General features: G+C 34.2%; 2 protein-coding genes and 1 pseudogene across 2 annotated transcripts; 2 read left to right on the forward strand and 1 right to left on the reverse strand.

Moving 5' to 3' along the window:
- Positions 1 to 460: 460 nt before the first annotated feature.
- On the forward strand, positions 461 to 6,660 carry LOC121971436 (probable galacturonosyltransferase 7). The gene is made up of 10 exons (XM_042522700.1): positions 461 to 821; positions 1,061 to 1,092; positions 1,188 to 1,220; positions 1,300 to 1,371; positions 1,555 to 1,747; positions 3,127 to 3,176; positions 3,441 to 3,736; positions 4,546 to 4,903; positions 4,985 to 5,530; positions 5,877 to 6,660. The coding sequence occupies exons 1-10, from the start codon at positions 677 to 679 to the stop codon at positions 6,156 to 6,158; spliced, it is 2,007 nt and encodes a 668-aa protein (XP_042378634.1). The 5' UTR covers positions 461 to 676; the 3' UTR covers positions 6,159 to 6,660.
- Positions 6,661 to 12,048: 5,388 nt separating this feature from the next.
- On the reverse strand, positions 12,049 to 12,225 carry LOC121973946 (annotated as a pseudogene).
- Positions 12,226 to 14,684: 2,459 nt separating this feature from the next.
- LOC121971437 (pyruvate kinase, cytosolic isozyme) lies at positions 14,685 to 18,370 on the forward strand. The gene is made up of 3 exons (XM_042522701.1): positions 14,685 to 15,071; positions 16,781 to 17,242; positions 17,319 to 18,370. Exons 1-3 carry the CDS (start codon positions 14,850 to 14,852, stop codon positions 18,129 to 18,131), a joined length of 1,497 nt encoding a protein of 498 aa, XP_042378635.1. The 5' UTR covers positions 14,685 to 14,849; the 3' UTR covers positions 18,132 to 18,370.

Consider the following 18,370-nt stretch of genomic DNA (forward strand, 5'->3'; position numbering starts at 1 on the left):
TCGATAGTATAAATCAGTAAAATTTTAAATGTACAAAGACTTGAGAAAATTTGGTATAAACTCATTATAAAATCTAAGACAATGGGCCCAAATAACTAATGGAACACAAAAAATTTAAATTACTTTAAATTAAAATCAATACACTCTTAGAATCCTTAATATATCTAGTTCTCACATCTTAATTTGATAGTATAAATTATGACTAATAATTTTTAAAAAATTTATAAACACTTGCGCAAAGACTCGCAGACGTGCGCATGTAAATCCATATGAAATAATTATTTCATGAAAAGATAGAGGAGGGGAATAATGGAAATATATTATATGTTTTTGAAATTATGAAAACTAAGGAAGTAAAATGTGCAATACTGAAACTGTCATGGAGTAAAATGCTAAATAAATTTAACCTGAAAAAATTAGGAAAAATAGATAAATATAGCAAAAGGCTGCCACCGAATCCTCTTCACTCTGTTCTCACACTCGCCGGTTTCTTTTCCTTCTTCCTCCTTTTTCGCTTTCACTTTTGTTCGCCAAATCGAAGCGCATTACAGAGCAGCAAGCTTAGCGGAGAAGTATGGAGTAGCAGTGGCAGCGCGGAAGAGCAGTGCGCTAGTGCTAGAAGAAGAAGAAGAAGAAGAAGAAGAAATTTGAAGCGGCGGTGTCGGTGGATGACGCAATGAAGGGTTTCGTGGTGATCTCGACACCTCCAGCGTCGAAGCGGCGCTGTCGCTCCTCTTCGGTGGCGGTACTCGTCCTCGTCATATTTTCCCTGCTCGTGCCCCTCTTCTTCCTTCTCGGCCTCCTCAACCGCTTCCCCTCCGGTAAGTCGCACATTTCGCCCCCTCCTCTCTATTCCTCTTTGCTGATCTGCCATCTACTGGTGTCACCTTGAAGTTGGTGGCATTGCCTGTAATTTGGTTTGCGGTTGCGCTCTTTCTCACTCGGATTTGGATCCAATTTGGGGATTTAATTTTCTGGTCTTCGTCTAAGTCAAAACTGAACTATTGTGTGACATCATCTTAGTCTTATTATTCCTCTTGTTTCTTGTCTTCCGGTGCAGGATACGTCACAGACGATGATCTCGTGCCTTGGGTAAGGTTACCTCCGGATTGTTATAGATCGAAAGATCATTAATTTAAACGTTTTATTTGACAATTGTAATGTTCATGAATGCTGTCGTGGCACAGGAAAGTACTCTGTATGGCGTTGGTACTTCAAAGGTTTTTTCTCCCAACATATTTTAGTTACAGATGGTTATGTGGGTTACTAATATTTTTTTTTCATATCCTCTGCACTTAGTTCGGTTCATATGAAGGTGACAGTCTAAGGATCAAGAATCTCGTCAAAAAATTTGAGCCTGCGTTCTCAAAGGTTGCCTTTGGTTTGCTGTTGTATTTTTCACCATCTACAAGTCTTTTTTCCTTTCAATTTGAAGAAAAAAACTGATTTTTTTTTTTTTAGATTGTTATGCAAATTTAATTTCTTTCTTGAGTTCTGATATGACTCACGTTCAGTTCATAAATTCTTTTTTTACTGTGTTTGTGTATTTGTCAGGATCTTAGCTGGAATCACATGCAAAAAACTGGTACCTTTCTGAATAATAAACCTGCCAAGAATTCCACGCCACTGATTGAGGAGGGGAAGGGTCCAATTTCCAAACCATTGACTGTGATTATGACTTCACACTCTGATCCAAATAATAACAGTGCCTATCATAAACCAGAAACGATCATTCATGACACCCAAGGTAAGTTGTAAATTTGCTAATTTAATCAGCACAAAACCTGAATTCTATTTATGCACTGAATTTTAGTTTTCAGAAGTATAATTTGATGAGATTTGTCAACTATTTGGTGAGCCTTTTTATCATAACACATTAGAATAGCTACAGGGCATCTCCAATCGTTACAATTCTAAATGAGCTTTTTTTATGATCCCAATTTGCCACATCAACAATATGAAAGTTTATCGAAACATCTTCAATGGTTAAAGCTTTAAATAAGTTTCTTTGTTTGTGGGGCCGGTGTGGGGCCGGCACTAAGGGAGCCGCTAAGGTAGCGGATCTACCCTTTTTTTAAATAAGCTTTTTTGTGATCCAATTCATAGCATGAGTTGCATGGTTTCATGCATATTACATCAATTTCGAGACTACAGAGTACGTTTGAGTTTTTACTACTGCTCACCTCTACTAGGGGTGAGCAGTCAACCCGCTAAACCGACCAACCCGCTTATACCGACCCGAACCGAACCGAAAAAACAAAATCCGCCGGATATAGGGCCGGATGTAGGGTCATGATATTACATTATCCGATCTAGTAGGGCCGGATAGTTTTTTATCCCAATAACCAAACCAACCCGATCCGCGATCACCCCTACTTGTAGCAACTACTGTCGATAAGTTGTTACACGTTATAGTAGCTACTGCGGATAAGCTGCTACACGTTGTAGTAGCTACTGCCGATAAGTTGTTACACGTTGTAGCAGCTATTGACGATTAGCTACTACAACGTGTAATGAGTAATGTCTATTATCATTTTAAAATATTTTATTTTTTATTATTTTATATTTATATTTTATATTTCATTGGATATAGGGTCGGATATCCAAATAACTGACAACCCGTCGGATATTTAATACATAATAACCGTCGGATATAGGGTCGGATGTAGGGTCATGATATTACATTATCCGATCTAGTAGGGCCGGATAGTTTTTTATCCCAATAACCGAACCAACCCGATCCGCGATCACCCCTAACCTCTACAATGGTTCAAAACTTTTTATTCAGTTTTTTAGATTTTACAAACCTCTCATAAACCTTGCATTGGATATGCCCTAAGAATGCCAATGTGCATGCGTTAAAAAGCTACTGATTTCTGATAACTCACCTCCTGGAATTGAATGCTGTTGTTTATTCATATTTTGAGAACACTACTATACCTGAGATGGAATCGGGGTATTCCTAGTTCATTTTTATCTCAAATATCTTTACATTTTCACATATCTTTGCAGTGTAGCAGCTGGTGGGAGAGTTCTTGGTGGTTGTTTTTTCCAATGTTGATTTATCTTGTAACTTTTGTAGAGATTTTTATGGCTTTTGCTTATCCATCTTGTTTATTTCTACAGTTCCCCATGTAGCACAAAAAGTTCCAACATCACTTCCATATTTGAGTAAGGTTAGCTGTGATATTTGACTACAAATTGTTGTCTTTACTTGAGGAATGGTGCCTTCCTGGGAAACTGTAATAGATTTGAGATGATGACATGATTAGAGATCTGATCTCTCTTTTCGTCAAGGCTCTTATTTATGCTTCCTATAATTGAATTCCGTTTCATGTTGTATAACTTAAAACTTCAAGTTCAATAACAACCCTAATAAAAATTTACTCGTGTTTGAATTTCACATCCATGCAAACTTTGGATGTATTCTCTTCTGTCAGCATGGGAGCAGTGATGGCATGAAAATAAATGCTGGTGGAGAAAATGGTGATGAAATAAGGAAAGATTGTCAGCGTGAATTTGGGAGCTATTGCTTATGGTCTGTAGAACATAAAACAGCAATGAAGGATTCCATCGTTAAGACATTCAAAGACCAGCTTTACGTTGCTAGAGCTTACTATCCAAGCATAGCAAAACTTCATGGACAAATGAAGCTATCTCGTGATTTGAAACAAAGTATACAAGAACATGAACGGATACTCAGTGAAGCAATTACAGATGATGATCTTCCAAAATTGTAAATCTCAACTCTACATGCTGTTTTTTTTTCTTTCTACTTTTTGTTTTTATTTTCTAATAATCATGTGTGTGCGTGTGTGCGCGCGCGCACACATCCAGCTTCTTACAAATTACAATATTTTAGGATTTCTTCTTAATCATTTTTGTCATCTGAAGCATTTATGTTAAGGAATATATGAAAGACATTATCCTGTTCTATATCCATGGATGAATCTTTGTACTTATTGTTGTTCATATATCGTTGAATATGTTGTTAAAGTATTTTATCTTTTGCTTGCCTAGGTTTCTTGAAATATACTCCATATAGATGATTAAACTGTTGTAAGACCATCAATGATTTACGGGTGTCGTGTAGCCAGCATTAGAAGGTAAGTATGTATTCATGAATTTGTAAGTTTACTTATAAAGGCAGAGAAAAGGGTGTCACTGAACAATTAGGTGGAGCTCTGAAAGAGAAAAGGATATCAAACAAAACTTCAAACAGTTCTTCCCTTTAGTGTTTTGGACATGCAAACCTGTTGTCTTTGTTGCATCCCCAAATTATGCTTGTTCATTGCATCTAGTTGGTGTTTTAGACAGAAACAGTGAAATGATAAAGTATCTCTGTTTGAATTAATAGAAACTATGGTATTTGCTTCTAGTTTTTTGTTGGTTTAGAAATCTTTGAAATGAACTTGTGAATTTGTGAATAATAGATTGGCAAACTGCTGTTGATCTCATGGAACTGGCTGGCACTTCTAGGTCTGAGGATAATAATATATAGATCTGCAGATAGAAACTAACATGGTTATTTCTTTTCACTTTCAGTGCAGAAAAGAAGACACAGAAGATGGAAGAGACAATTGCAAGAGCTAAAGCGTGCGCTGTGGATTGCAATAACATCCAGAAGAAACTCAGACAGATACTAGATCTCACCGAGGATGAATCTAATTTTCATATGAGGCAAAGCGCATTCCTCTATCACCTTGCTGTTCAGACAATGCCTAAAAGTCTTCATTGCTTGTTAATGAGATTGACATTGGAGTTTTTTAAATCTCCGTCAACTAGCTACCAGGAGTCACACCCTAACCCATTTGACAGTCGAAATCTTATGCATTATGCGATTTTCTCCAAAAATGTTCTCGCAGCTTCAGTTACTATAAATTCAACAGTAATGAGCTCTGAGGTACTTATACCTTTTCTCATAGCTGAGTGAAATTATGGATGCTATTTTTGGCGTTTAATGAATTTTCTGTTAATTTTATAGGTCAATCAAAATATGGCATTCCATGTTGTAACAGACGCACAAAATTTTTATGCTATGAAGGTATGGTTTCAAAAAAATTCTTACAGAGAAGCAACCGTTCATGTGATAAACATTGAAGAACTTAAGCCGAAGCACGTCCTTCACAATACCAGCCTATCAGCACTGTTACTATCTGAAGAATTTCGTATATCTATTCATAGACCTGATCAACCTGCTGCAGAAATGAGTGCCGCATACATTAGTGTGTTTGGCCATTCTCACTTTCTTCTTCCCGAACTCTTTAAGAACCTAAAACGAGTAGTGGTTTTGGATGATGATGTGGTTGTTCAGCAGGATTTGTCACCCCTATGGAGCTATGACCTGGGTGGAAAGGTGATTGGAGCTGTCGAGCTTTGTGGGATGAGACTAAGCCAACTGAAAAATCTTCTGGGCAGAAACATCTATGATGCGAATTCATGCACTTGGATTTCTGGATTGAATATTGTTGATTTGGATAAATGGAGGGAGCATAATGTGACGGCGATATATTTGCAACTTCTTCAAGGCGTAAGTGATATAGCACTTAGCATGTTCTCAACACTGAACTGTATTCTATAGCCAAATGCCCACTTGGAATAAAAGGAGACTTTTTTGTTGCATAAACTTAGTTTTCTAAACTTTTAATGTGCTTAACACATGGTTAATCCAACAAATTTCCTGATTACATCTCTTCACCTAAATAGTGAATGTACATTCGCCATCTTTTTCTGTTTGGATCTCTTTGCCATCAGTTTCCCACCTAATTGGAAGTTTGTTTGTTTTTTTTCCTTGAAGAATTTTATGTTCGACTTGTTCTTATTGAGTCTCCATTCTGCTTGAATGAAATCTCATAATATGCTTTGACCCATTACAGTTTCAAACGAAAGATGAAACATCGCTTAGAGCTGCAGCACTGCCCGCAAGCTTAATTGCATTCCAGAATCTGATCCAACCCTTAAATGAGAGCTGGTCTTTGGCAGGGCTTGGTCACAATCATGGTATCACTAGAGAGGCTATAAACAGTGGTTTGTCCTTGCATTACAATGGCAATATGAAACCTTGGCTTGACCTCGGCATTCCAAAATACAAAAAGTACTGGAAGAAATTTCTTACACAGGATGACAAGTTCATGGTTGAATGCAAGGTGAATCTATAGCTGAATGAATCAGTCGATGCAATTTGCCACCTGATTTGGATATTCCATATGCTCAGCGAATCAAGTAGAACAAGTCACACAGAATGCTTGAGAGTTTGCGTTTACAACTGGATCTTTGCCGAGATATTACTTGGCAATGTGGAAGGCAATTTCATTTGCTTGATGGAAGTGAATCAAGTAAATCGAAATTGAAATTGTCTAGTTGGAGAGATCTTTGATAGAACAAGAGATTACCTTGCCACTTGTACCCTGGATTAGATTTGTGCTTCTCCTTGCTGCTAATGCAGTTTTTATTTTTTATTTTTTTTATTATTATTTTTTAAAAATAGAACAGGTAGAACATTGATGTTCTACAAATGCAGTTCCTCAACCTGTAATTTCACCAGTCTGGTCTCAATAAACAGGCCACTGGTTTGTAAATCTGTATCATCATGAGTGTTTTCTGTTGGATTTCTGTGTGTTTATCAACTGCTCTTCAGTAATGAATTTGTTTATTCTTCCAGTTGTCTTTTTTTGGAGATAAAGACAGGTAAAGGAAGAACAAAATTAATGTTGTGTTCAATTGGAAGGAGAAATATTTTCCTACTTTATAGACAAGATTGTTTATAGATTCATGGCATTGCGTAAGGATGTAATTAGAAGCTTAAAATTTAATAAATCTTACTTTAAGCATCCTCAATTCCTCAAGCATCACATTAAGATCATGCTAAAGCATAAAACATGCTTGAGGATGCCTTTTTTGCACTACTTTGACCATTCGTAAGAAGATCAAAATTTAAATTTCAATAGGGCCATAAATGATAAATATTCTAAAGATCGACTTTTAAATGTGTGTATGTTAGTGTTTTGAATTTATCTGATAGCGAATTAGGAAAGATCATCTAAGGTTGAAATAATTTTTTTTTTTTTAAAGAACTTGAGTTTAGTTTATTTAAATATTATTGAGTTCTCAATTTGAATTTGAGTTTGTTTCAACAAAACAGTGATTTGTTTAGATATTATATAACTCTCAATTTATGTTTCTTTGCTTGTTTGAAATTTTTATATTTTAAAATTTCTTTAGCATGTTAGTGAGTTTAATTTTATATATATTTAGAGAGTTTTTTTATTTATAATTTGGATAAGAATTTTATTGATCCTGATTTACAATTTCTGTTAATCAAAATTGTTCTAATTTATTTATTTATTTGTTATTATTATTATTACCATATATCTAACCCCCGAGCCGACTAAATCTCGAGATGAACTGTTCAATCCTACAAAAGTTTCCTAATAAATCTGAAAAATACTACAACAGATAGTCAAATTAGCATCCTACTAAAAGAAAATGTGCATAGCTGGTAATCGTACCCAATGGGCAAACACATATATTACCTCCAAGAAAATTTGCCCTAATTTATATCAAAACTAAAGTTTTTTATTTTATTTTTGACTATTTCCATTCAAATCATGGCACTTTCTTTTGGAGAAATAAAGATGGTTTTGGCCTGCTTTATTGGGGCATATACTTTGGCGTTATACACACACCACTAGAGAGTAGAGACCAGACATTATTATGCTTAATTATGCTGTGATTGTGATTAGGGCATATTTATGATCACACTTCTGCTTTTAATTTCCATCACTCAAATCCCCTTTCACTTTATCTTCACCTTTGCTTCAACGCAACTGCCTATGCTATTCATTATTCGATTCATCGGGGGATAAAACTTATGCGAAGACAATTCTTTACGCACAATCGCAATACTACCATGCGCTTATCTATAAAACTAATGTTCAAACATCCCAAGCCAAGTGGCGGAGATGACACGGGCCGTGTGGTAAGCTCATGACTCAATCAACTCAAAATCAACTCGACCTGACTCAAGGTTGAGTTCGGGTCAAATCAACCTAACTCACAATGAGCTCAGGTCAAATCAACCTAACTCACAATGAGCTCAAGTTAAACCAGACTGATCCTTCAGAGGTCGGACAAAGTCAATCTGACTCACGGTCGAGCTCAACTCAAGCCAGCCTGACTCGTAATCAAGCTTGAGTTCAACCAGACATAGTTAAGTAGGGCTCAGCTCAAACCGCTCTTGAGTTTAAATATGACACGACGATTATAATAATGCAAATTGATGAGGGGTGAGCCCTTTGAGGAAGATTAAAGAGATATGTCATTTGAGAATCTTTATCATTTTTCACTCCCGATATATGGTAATAGGGTTACGAGATTATTTCATGTTATTCCACGTCTTTTCTCTTTTCTCCTATTTTTTCTAGATTTGATTTGTGCTTCGGAAGAGATTTCACTAAGATCCTTTTTGACATCCTTCTAACTCTTTATGGTGTCTCTAACTTTCCTAAAGTCGTCATCATCACTGAAAATTCTCATCTTAACCCAACCTTTTCTCATTAGGTATTTCAGAGCCTTTGCATAACTTGATCGGATAGAAATCCAATAGAAACTGACTTGATTGGCATTCGACTTATCGTAGAAACTCAGCTATTGGCATATCAAGGAGTGGTCCCATCCTATGTTCTAACACATTTTCACTTAGTTATCATACATATTCGATGAATAAATCAATGATTAAGGAAGAAAAAAAATAATTTAGAAAGATTTATAAGACAACATATGATCTTTAATGTTATTTAGGTACATATCTTTTGTTTTAATAAATAATATGTATATTTTCTTTAACAAAATATATACCTTTATTTAGTTATAAAGCATTTTCATTTAGTTATATCAAATGCACTTAACCACGATAATTATATTATACCAAAAAATTTCTTTTGGTATTTTTTTAATAAATATTGTTGTACAAAAGTATAAAATTATTTCTAAGATATGTGCATATATATAATCACTTGTAATCTTCAAATAAATTTTATATGACATTAAAAATATTAAAATGTTTATGAGTTAATCTTATTTGTGGAAGTTAATTACTAAAAATGTGACTTTAATTATTCAGATTTATTAATTAAATGCTATTATTTTCATTTCTCCAAATATAAATAGTTTTTTTTTATTTTCTTTTTTTTTTTTCAAATTCAATTAAAGTCAAAAAAATTTTACATTTTGCCTCGAGTTACCGTGCTAATGATAAATCGTCTGACAGAATTCTTAAATAATAAGAGTTTAAATTTTATAAAGGACACCTTACATATGCAGAGTGATTTACTTGTGACATTGGGCCGTCCAACTAGACTCATCTATATTTTATATTTTATACCAATGGCTATGAATTTTTTTTTTAAAAAAAATGATACGCACAAGGAAAAATTTTAGAAAAAATCTCAGGGATATACATACATAAAATGATGAAATATATAAAAATGAAAATAATAGGTCATTAATTTATGTATCTATGAACTTTTTTTCTAAAATTTTTTTTCTCTATGAGTCATTACTCAAATTTTCATAAGTCCTAAACAGTCACATTTGAGATTAATGGATCATAAACCCGAACATCTAGATTTTTAAAAAAATACTATCACTTTTTTTTCTTCACTTTGAATTTTAGAAATGAATTTCAAGACTTTCAAATTATTAATTCTCCTTGAATTAGAAAAATAATTACAATCAAAATAAAATTAAATAGAATAAAAAGGGGATATTCAACCAATCTTCTCATTTGCACTGTCAGGATATTCAAAACTTATTAATCTGTTCAATCTTTTATAATCTATCAAACTCGCAATACTTTAACTAGTACACTAAAACGAAAACGATCAATGTGAAGACGTATGCCATTGTCACAACAATCAACCAAATTAGTATTTAATGAATCCACCCGTTATTTATTAATCATCATGTGTCATATGTATAATATATATATAGATTTGATATACTAAGCGATACTTTGTGCACGACCGTGAGCGAAATCCGACATGGGTTATCTGAGGCGACCAAAATCCAATTTTTTTAATCTCTCTCTCATCTACATGCAACAACTTATCTCTCTCTCATCTGCATGCAAATATAAAATATTTTAATCTCTCTCTCATCTGATTGCATGCAACAATCACCATGCCGCTAATTTTTAAAAGTGATGTAGCTGCTACAACATTATAGCAGCTACTACATTATAGCTGCTACACGTTGTAGCAGCTTCTGTATAGTAGCTGCTATAACGTGTAGTAGTGTTATTGTGTAATATGTTGTAGCAGCTACTGTACTGTTGTAGCAGCTACTGCACTGTTGTAGCAACTACTGCACTGTTGTAATAGTTTCTGCACCGTTGTTGAAGTTACTGCACCATTGTAGCAACTTCTGCACCGTTATAGCAGCTATTGCACTGTTGTAGCAACTTCTACACCATTATAGCAGCTATTGCACCATTGTAGCAGCTTCTGCACCGTTGTAGCAGCTACTGTACCGTTGTAGCAGCTTCAGCACTTTTGCAGCAGCTTCTGCACCGTTGTAGTAGCTACTGCACCGTTATAACAACTACTGCACCGTTGTAACAGCTACTGCACCGTTGTAGTAGCTATTGCATAGTAACTGCTACAAGTTGTAACAACTAGTGCATAGCAATTACTACAAGTTGTAGCAGCTATTGCATAGTAGCTGCTACAACATTGTATCATCACTACCACAATAATTTTTTACATGTAATAATAGGAGAGAGAAGATAAAATATTATTTTAATTTAAAAAGAAAGAGAGAAAAATTGTTGTATGCATATGAGAGAGAGATTAAAAAATTTTATAGTTGTTGCATGCAGATGAAAGAGAAAAGTTGTTACATGCAGATGAGAGAGAAAAATTGTTGCATGCAGATGAGAGAGAGATTAAAAAATTAGGTTTTGACCGCGTCAGATTGCCCATGTCGGATTTCGCTCACGATCGCGCACAAAGTGTCGCTCAGCATATCAAATCTCTCTCTCTATATATATAATATAATACATAAATACATATAAAGATGCGTAAGGTCCATGCAGTAATACAACATAAGAGAACACAAGAACCCTAGCAGTAAGCTACTGTAATGATCTCTCCCTTGTAAAAAATTAATTTAATTTTTTATATAAGATATTAAACTGATAAAAAAAATGCAGATCTTAACCAAAAAGTCAAGAAAAATATACTTTCTAATATTGTCAACTTAAGATATTTATAGAAAAAATTCTCCACTCGCAGTGTTACTACTCTTAAGATGTGGAACTAAAGAGAACTATGACAACGCATATTTTTTAATATAAAAAAAGGACATTAACGTAATTTTATTTTGGGCTTCATCAAAATTAGTTAGTAAAAGATCCAAATTCTTAATAAAATAGTAAGATTACTATATAAACTCCTAATTATTTAGCAAATATGATATTTTTAGTCATTTCTATGCATGCACCTATAATAGTATTCAAGTAATGCCCTTTAATTTCAATCTAGTAAGCCCACTAGGGCATTTGGGTCCGGGGCTAAAAGTTAAAAGAACACCCCTTTCTATTAACTCTAATATTTTTATACACCTCTAAGGTACTTATAAAAAAAATTGAGGCGGAACAATTGCCCCATCAAAATTATATGTGGCTCTACTTGATCTTAGCCAAAAAGTCGAGAAAAGTATGCTTTATAATATTGCTGCCCCAAGATATTTATAGAAACTTCTCTACTCACAGTATTGTCAATTATAAGATGTGAACTAAAGATAACTCTAGATTTCTAATTGATTAATAAGAAAAATTCTCAATAATACCACGCAACAAAGTGTTGAACTTTAGATACTTGATTGATTAATGAGAAAATTTCCAATAATATGTCGTAGCTGAGTCTCGAACTTTAGATCACTGATTGATGTGTTTGTGGAAATTACTAATAAATCTTAGAATTATTTTCAGTGTGAATAGGAAAAAGAACAACGCAGTAGTACATGAATAATATAATACATGAATACGTATAAGGGTGTGCCAGGTCCATGCAGTAATACAACACAAGAGAACACTCAAGAACCCCAGCAATAAGCTACTGTAGCAGACTCTCCCTAATAAAAATTAATTTAATTTTTTATATCAGATATTAAATTGATAAAAACAAATACAACACTTGATCTTAACCAAAAGGTCAAGAAAAATATGTTTTCTAACGTCGTCGACCCAAGGTATTTACACTCGCGGTGTTATTACTCTTAAGATGTGGAACTAAAGAGAATTATGGCAATGTATATTTTTTAATATAAGAAAGAACATTAATGTAATTTTATTTTGGGCTTCATCAAAATTAGTTAGTCAAATATCCAGATTCTTAATAAAATAGTTAGATTACTATAGAAACTCCTAATTATTTATCAAATACGATATTTTTCATCATTTCTTTGCATGCACCTATAATACTATTCCAGTAATGCCCTTTAATTTCAATCTAGTAAGCCCACTAGGGCATTTGAGTCTAGGGCTAAAAATTAAAAGAACATATTTTTCTATTAACTCTAATATTTTTATTATTTTATATACCTCTAGAGTACTTATAGAAAAATTGAGGTGGAGTAACTTCCCCATCAAAATTATACGTGGCTGAGAAAAGTATGCTTTCTAATATCGCCGTACTAAGGTATTTATAGAAATTTCTTTACTCACAGTATTACCAATTTTAAGATCTGAGACCAAATATAATTCTAAATTTCTAATTGATTAATAAGAAAAATTCTCAATAATACCTCATAGTAGAGTCTTGAACTTTAGATCCTTGATTGGTTAATGAGAAAATTTTCCAATAATATGTCGTAGCTGACTCTCAAACTCTAAATCAATGATTGATGCGTTTGTGGAAATTACTAATAAATCTTAGAATTATTTTCAATGTGAATAAAAAAAACATTAATATAATTTTATTTTGAACTTTGCCAAAGTTAATTAGTAAATGAGGCATATTCTTAATAAAATATTAAAATAATAGCAATTTAACTCTAATCAACACTAATAATAATGTATTGTAAAAAAATGGTAAACCTAATTAGCTTCGTTAACTCTAGCCCTACTGAATTTTTCCACCGATTATTAGGATAAATCAAAAAATACACATGGCGGTCAGTCCAAAAGTCCAATATCCTTTGGTTATGTCTTCCATTTAAAGGAAAAATTTCTATAAATATACAGAAATCTAGGAGTTGAACCGACTTGAATGATAATCTGAATATCCTACAATAAAATTATAACCCTGGGACATATATCATAGCAATTATAGTTTATTAATATAGATGTTTCATCTTTGATTAATATACACAATTATAGCCGTTACATCTTATGATTATTATAATAACGTTAAAAATACGGACAAATTCAAAAAAATAAAATGTCCCAGGGAAGACTTTGTCCAATCCACCCTCACATATTTAGTTCAATTTACTTATTTAAGTAAACTGTAGAGTTTAGTTAATTATTCTCTCAAATAACCATTCAGAATCATCCAAAATAGTAGAATAGAAAAATTCTACACCGGAACTAGCAGCAAAGTGTCTTGTGTTTTTCAGACATCTAAAAAAAAATTGAGTTCTAATGAATTAACTAATAATTTTTTTAATGAATGGTTAACCTAGGCCATCTACAGTAGTTTTCGATTTATCTATAGATTTATAAATGAATCAAATATTCATAAATAAATTTAGTGTTCGGCTTGGTATGAATTTATTTATGTTCTTTTAATATACACAAGAATAATTAAATAAACAAACTTGAATAGATAATTAAACTAAATAAATAAGTTTAAACAATATTTATAAATAATATTCGTGAACAATATTCATGAATCATGTTCATTAATAAAACTCATATCAATATACTAATAAATAAAATAAAAAAATAAATTTAAAATATCAAGCTCAATAATCAATCAAACAATTAAAAGTTTGAAACATTCAAACAGACTTGAATTGAGAGTTTGATAATATTTAAACGAACCAAATTCAAATCAATTTTGAATTGAGAATTTAATAACATCTAAAGAATTAAGTTTAAACCAAGATTCAAACAAACTCAATTAAATTCATAAAATATAAATCAAGTCAAATTTAAATAATTAATTTAAAGAGTTGATTCATTTTAAGATGAATTTAACTTACCTCAGTTACTTTATTAAATAAATTTGAAAAATTTAAAACTCATGCTCTACTCATTTACAACCCTATTTATCCTGAATCCTATTTATCCTGACGACAGATGTAAACACCATTAGTCACTTGTCACCTCCCATATTAGTGATGCCAACTATAAACAAATAAAAAATGTTTAAAAAAAATCTCGAGGAATGAATCATTCTCGTTACCTAACATTCCACTCTAGTAAACACGATCTAATTTAGCTCCCAAAATAATTCTTATTTAATTTCTAAAAACTAGGGTCGCGAAGAATATGTCCACGCACTAGGTAAAGTTCATCCATACTCGCGGTGACCTTCTTCTCTTCGGTTTTACGAGACCAATAATAGAAAGTTATTAAGTGGGTAAATGTAAAATGGGTAGCTTTCGCGTTCCGATCTATTTGGGCTTGACCGTCGAGGGCGAAGCATCACGATCTTATTCTTCGTGCGGAGAAGCACACTGCAGAGTTTCTATCCCTATAAAGCTCACTCGTTCATGCTGTCTCCTCCAGGTTCCGTCGCCGTCAACGTCGCCGTCTCCGTTGCCGTCGCTTAGCTTGCGGATCCTTTGCCTACCTCTTCCCCTTCGGTCCTTTCTCGATCCGATCACTAGGTGCGGCGTCGGAAATGGAGGAAACGCAGAGGAGGCCGAAGACCAAGATTGTGTGCACCCTAGGTCCGGCGTCGAGGTCCGTTGAGATGGTCGAGAAGCTCCTGAGGGCGGGGATGAATGTAGCGAGGTTCAACTTCTCCCACGGATCCCACGAGTACCACCAGGAAACCCTAAACAACGTCCACACCGCGATGGAGAACACCGGAATCCTCTGCGCCGTCATGCTTGACACAAAGGTTTCTCCTTGCCCTCGGTTTTACTCTTCTCTCGAACGAATCGTCGCGTCCCTTTAGATTGCCTTTTTCTGAGATTATTGTTTTTTTTGTCGTTTTGTAATTAAAATACGACTGAGATGAATAGATCTAAGGATCTACTGTTTTTAAAAGATTTTGTCGTTGTTTACTGATTAAAGTATTGTCTTTGGTTTTTTTAATGTGACTTTCACTCTGTTTTTCTATGGTCCGTCCTTGTTGAGCTCTCGTTTATTCGATGGCTGTCTACTTGATTTACTCTTGCTTGTTACTTGGTGATTATTTATACTGTATGATAAGATATACGTTTGAGAGCTTAGCAAAAACGATTCTTTGATGAACCATATCGTATTAAATTAGATCAGACTGGCGTTGGTGGACTAGTATTTGCATTATCTTGATCTATCTGGTGTTTAAAAGGATATTTGTGTTGTTGCATGACAAGTGCTTAAATCAAAATAGACCTAGATAAATTCAATGGGGGGATAAGATCACACAAACATGGCATAGAGAAAATTCACGAGGCATTGTATGAAAAAAGGACTCAAATCGTGCAGGAGTGCCCCAAATATGTGATATCTCAATGTGGTGTATCTTGGTCTTTCTATTTCTTAGCTGTCTAGCATTGTGTGGAGCAAAAGAAATTTGGTCATCTTTAGAAGGATAACATTGTTCCATGGTGGGAGGATAAGATTTGTGTTTCTTATCCCAAATAGTTGGGCTCACATTTGTTCATCTTTTGTTGTAAAGAAGTAAGGTTCTGAATAAATACTAACAATTCTTTTGGACTTTGTATATCAATAAAATATCTTGTAAGAAATGTATTTTGAGTGCATCTATAAATGTCGAATCCAACAGAGCAATTGTAAATGGGATAACCTATTTGTCTATGTTGGACGTTTACTCACTATACATATAAATTTAGGAATCTAGATAGTTTGTCCAAAGATGGTCAATACTCAATACTAATAGTCTCTCCATTTGTTTCGTTGATTTTATCTACAATTATAGTCTAAAGACTCTAAACTATAAAAGCTTATCTTAGTTAGGTTGATTTGAACTTCCTACCTCATGTTTTGCACTTAGATGAAGGGAAGGACATTTATGAAAAAGGTCCTATTGATTTTGTACATGTATCTTAACCAATGCTAAATGCACACCTCACAAGATTCTACCATTGTTTGTCTACTTGTCATCCATTCTGTTGTTTTATACCTTTGGTATAAAAATTAGATTACTTATAAACCTGTGTCAGATATATTTGTATTTTAGATAGAAAATGACAGCAATAGGAGAAAATAACAATACTTACTAAATAGATTTATTTAGAAGGAAAACATGAATTTTGGAAAAATATTTATTTTTTTCTTTTCATGATACACGGGCATACTTGTTTACTACTCTGTTAATTTGATGTGCAAGAAAACATGTTCGTATACCATCGTTCTTACTGTCTTTCGATGTCTATTAGCTAATATTTAGACTGTCTATAATCCTGGGTCAGATAAGTTTGGATGCTTTAATATTGGCCGATGTTAAATAAATAAAGAAAAAGACAGCAGGAAAACAGAACAGCACTTAATATGTTGATTTTACTAACACAACAATAGAAGAAAACAGGAAGTTTTGAAGTTAATTTGATATGCAAACACCACTGTTGGTGTTTCCCTTACAATTTCCATGACAATTGGCAGGGTCCAGAGATACGGACTGGATTTTTGAAAGATAGCAAGCCTATCCAACTAAAACAGGGTCAAGAAATCACTATAACTACAGATTACAGCATAAAGGGAGATGAGACAATGATATCTATGAGCTACAAAAAGCTAGCAGTGGACGTGAAGCCAGACAGTGTCATTTTGTGTGCTGATGGAACTATCACTCTGACAGTTCTTTCTTGTGATAAGGATACAGGACTCGTTCGCTGCCGCTGTGAGAATTCTGCACTCCTTGGTGAGAGGAAAAATGTTAATCTTCCAGGAGTTATTGTGGATCTTCCAACTCTAACTGAGAAGGATAAGGAAGATATCCTCAAATGGGGTGTTCCAAACAAAATTGATATGATTGCTCTGTCCTTTGTACGCAAAGGTTCTGATCTTGTAGAGGTCAGAAAACTTCTTGGCGAACATGCCAAATCAATTATGCTGATGTCCAAGGTCTGTTGATGTTTCTCAACTTCCTGTTATTTCTGTATGGATCACAAAGATACATGATCTTTGATTATACTTGCAGGTTGAGAATCAAGAAGGGGTGGCCAACTTCGATGACATTCTTGCAAATTCAGATGCTTTCATGGTTGCACGTGGTGATTTGGGCATGGAAATTCCTATTGAAAAGATATTCTATGCTCAGAAGGTGATGATTTTCAAGTGCAATATACAAGGAAAACCTGTTGTAACTGCAACTCAGATGTTGGAGTCTATGACCAAATCACCACGACCAACTCGAGCAGAAGCAACTGATGTTGCTAATGCTGTTCTAGATGGCACTGACTGTGTGATGTTGAGTGGTGAAACAGCTGCAGGTGCTTATCCAGAGGTAGCAGTTCAAACCATGGCTAAGATTTGCTTGGAAGCAGAGTCTTATTTGGATTATGGTGCTATTTTTAAAGGAATTATGGCTACAGCACCAATGCCTATGAGCCCGCTGGAGAGTCTTGCGTCATCTGCTGTTAGAACTGCCAACTCTGCTAAAGCATCGCTCATCTTGGTCCTGACCAGAGGGGGAAGCACAGCAAAACTAGTAGCGAAATACAGGCCTGCGATGCCTATTCTGTCTGTAGTGGTTCCAGAATTGAGGACAGATTCCTTCGAATGGTTCTGCAGTGATGAAGCTCCTGCAAGGCACAGCCTTATATTTAGAGGATTGATCCCAGTTTTGAGCTGTGCATCTGCAAAGTCTTCGGACAGTGAGTCTACTGATGAAGCCATCGAGTTTGCTCTTCATCATGCGAAAGCTACAGGGTTATGCAAACCTGGAGAATCTATTGTGGCTCTACACCGTGTTGGAGTTGCATCAATGATCAAGATCATGACTGTTAAATGATCTCCTAACAATTACCTTGAAATTTCTCTCATTTTGACCAGTTTTTTACCCTAAACCCCAGTCCTTTGTTTGGGGCAATTTTGCTAATCAGTACCTCAGTCCCTATTTTGGTCGCAAGTCTTTTCCTTTTTAAAGGCTTGCTTACTAAAATAATTTTGAAAGCGACATAGTTGCTTAAACTTTGATATGTGCTTAATTCCACGGGATAAAACTTGATATTATGGGATTTTTTGCTGATA

Source organism: Zingiber officinale, chromosome 4A (assembly GCF_018446385.1).
Source record: "Zingiber officinale cultivar Zhangliang chromosome 4A, Zo_v1.1, whole genome shotgun sequence".
Lineage (NCBI taxonomy): Eukaryota > Viridiplantae > Streptophyta > Magnoliopsida > Zingiberales > Zingiberaceae > Zingiber > Zingiber officinale.

Coding starts and splice junctions, on each gene's coding strand:
- LOC121971436 (XM_042522700.1), top strand. CDS start 677: ATGAAGGGTTTCGTGGTGATCTCGACACCTCCAGCGTCGAAGCGGCGC. Junction 1,748..3,126: donor GATCATTCATGACACCCAAG/GTAAGTTGTAAA, acceptor TTATTTCTACAG/TTCCCCATGTAGCACAAAAA. Junction 4,904..4,984: donor CAACAGTAATGAGCTCTGAG/GTACTTATACCT, acceptor TTAATTTTATAG/GTCAATCAAAATATGGCATT.
- LOC121971437 (XM_042522701.1), top strand. CDS start 14,850: ATGGAGGAAACGCAGAGGAGGCCGAAGACCAAGATTGTGTGCACCCTA. Junction 15,072..16,780: donor CCGTCATGCTTGACACAAAG/GTTTCTCCTTGC, acceptor GACAATTGGCAG/GGTCCAGAGATACGGACTGG. Junction 17,243..17,318: donor CAATTATGCTGATGTCCAAG/GTCTGTTGATGT, acceptor TTATACTTGCAG/GTTGAGAATCAAGAAGGGGT.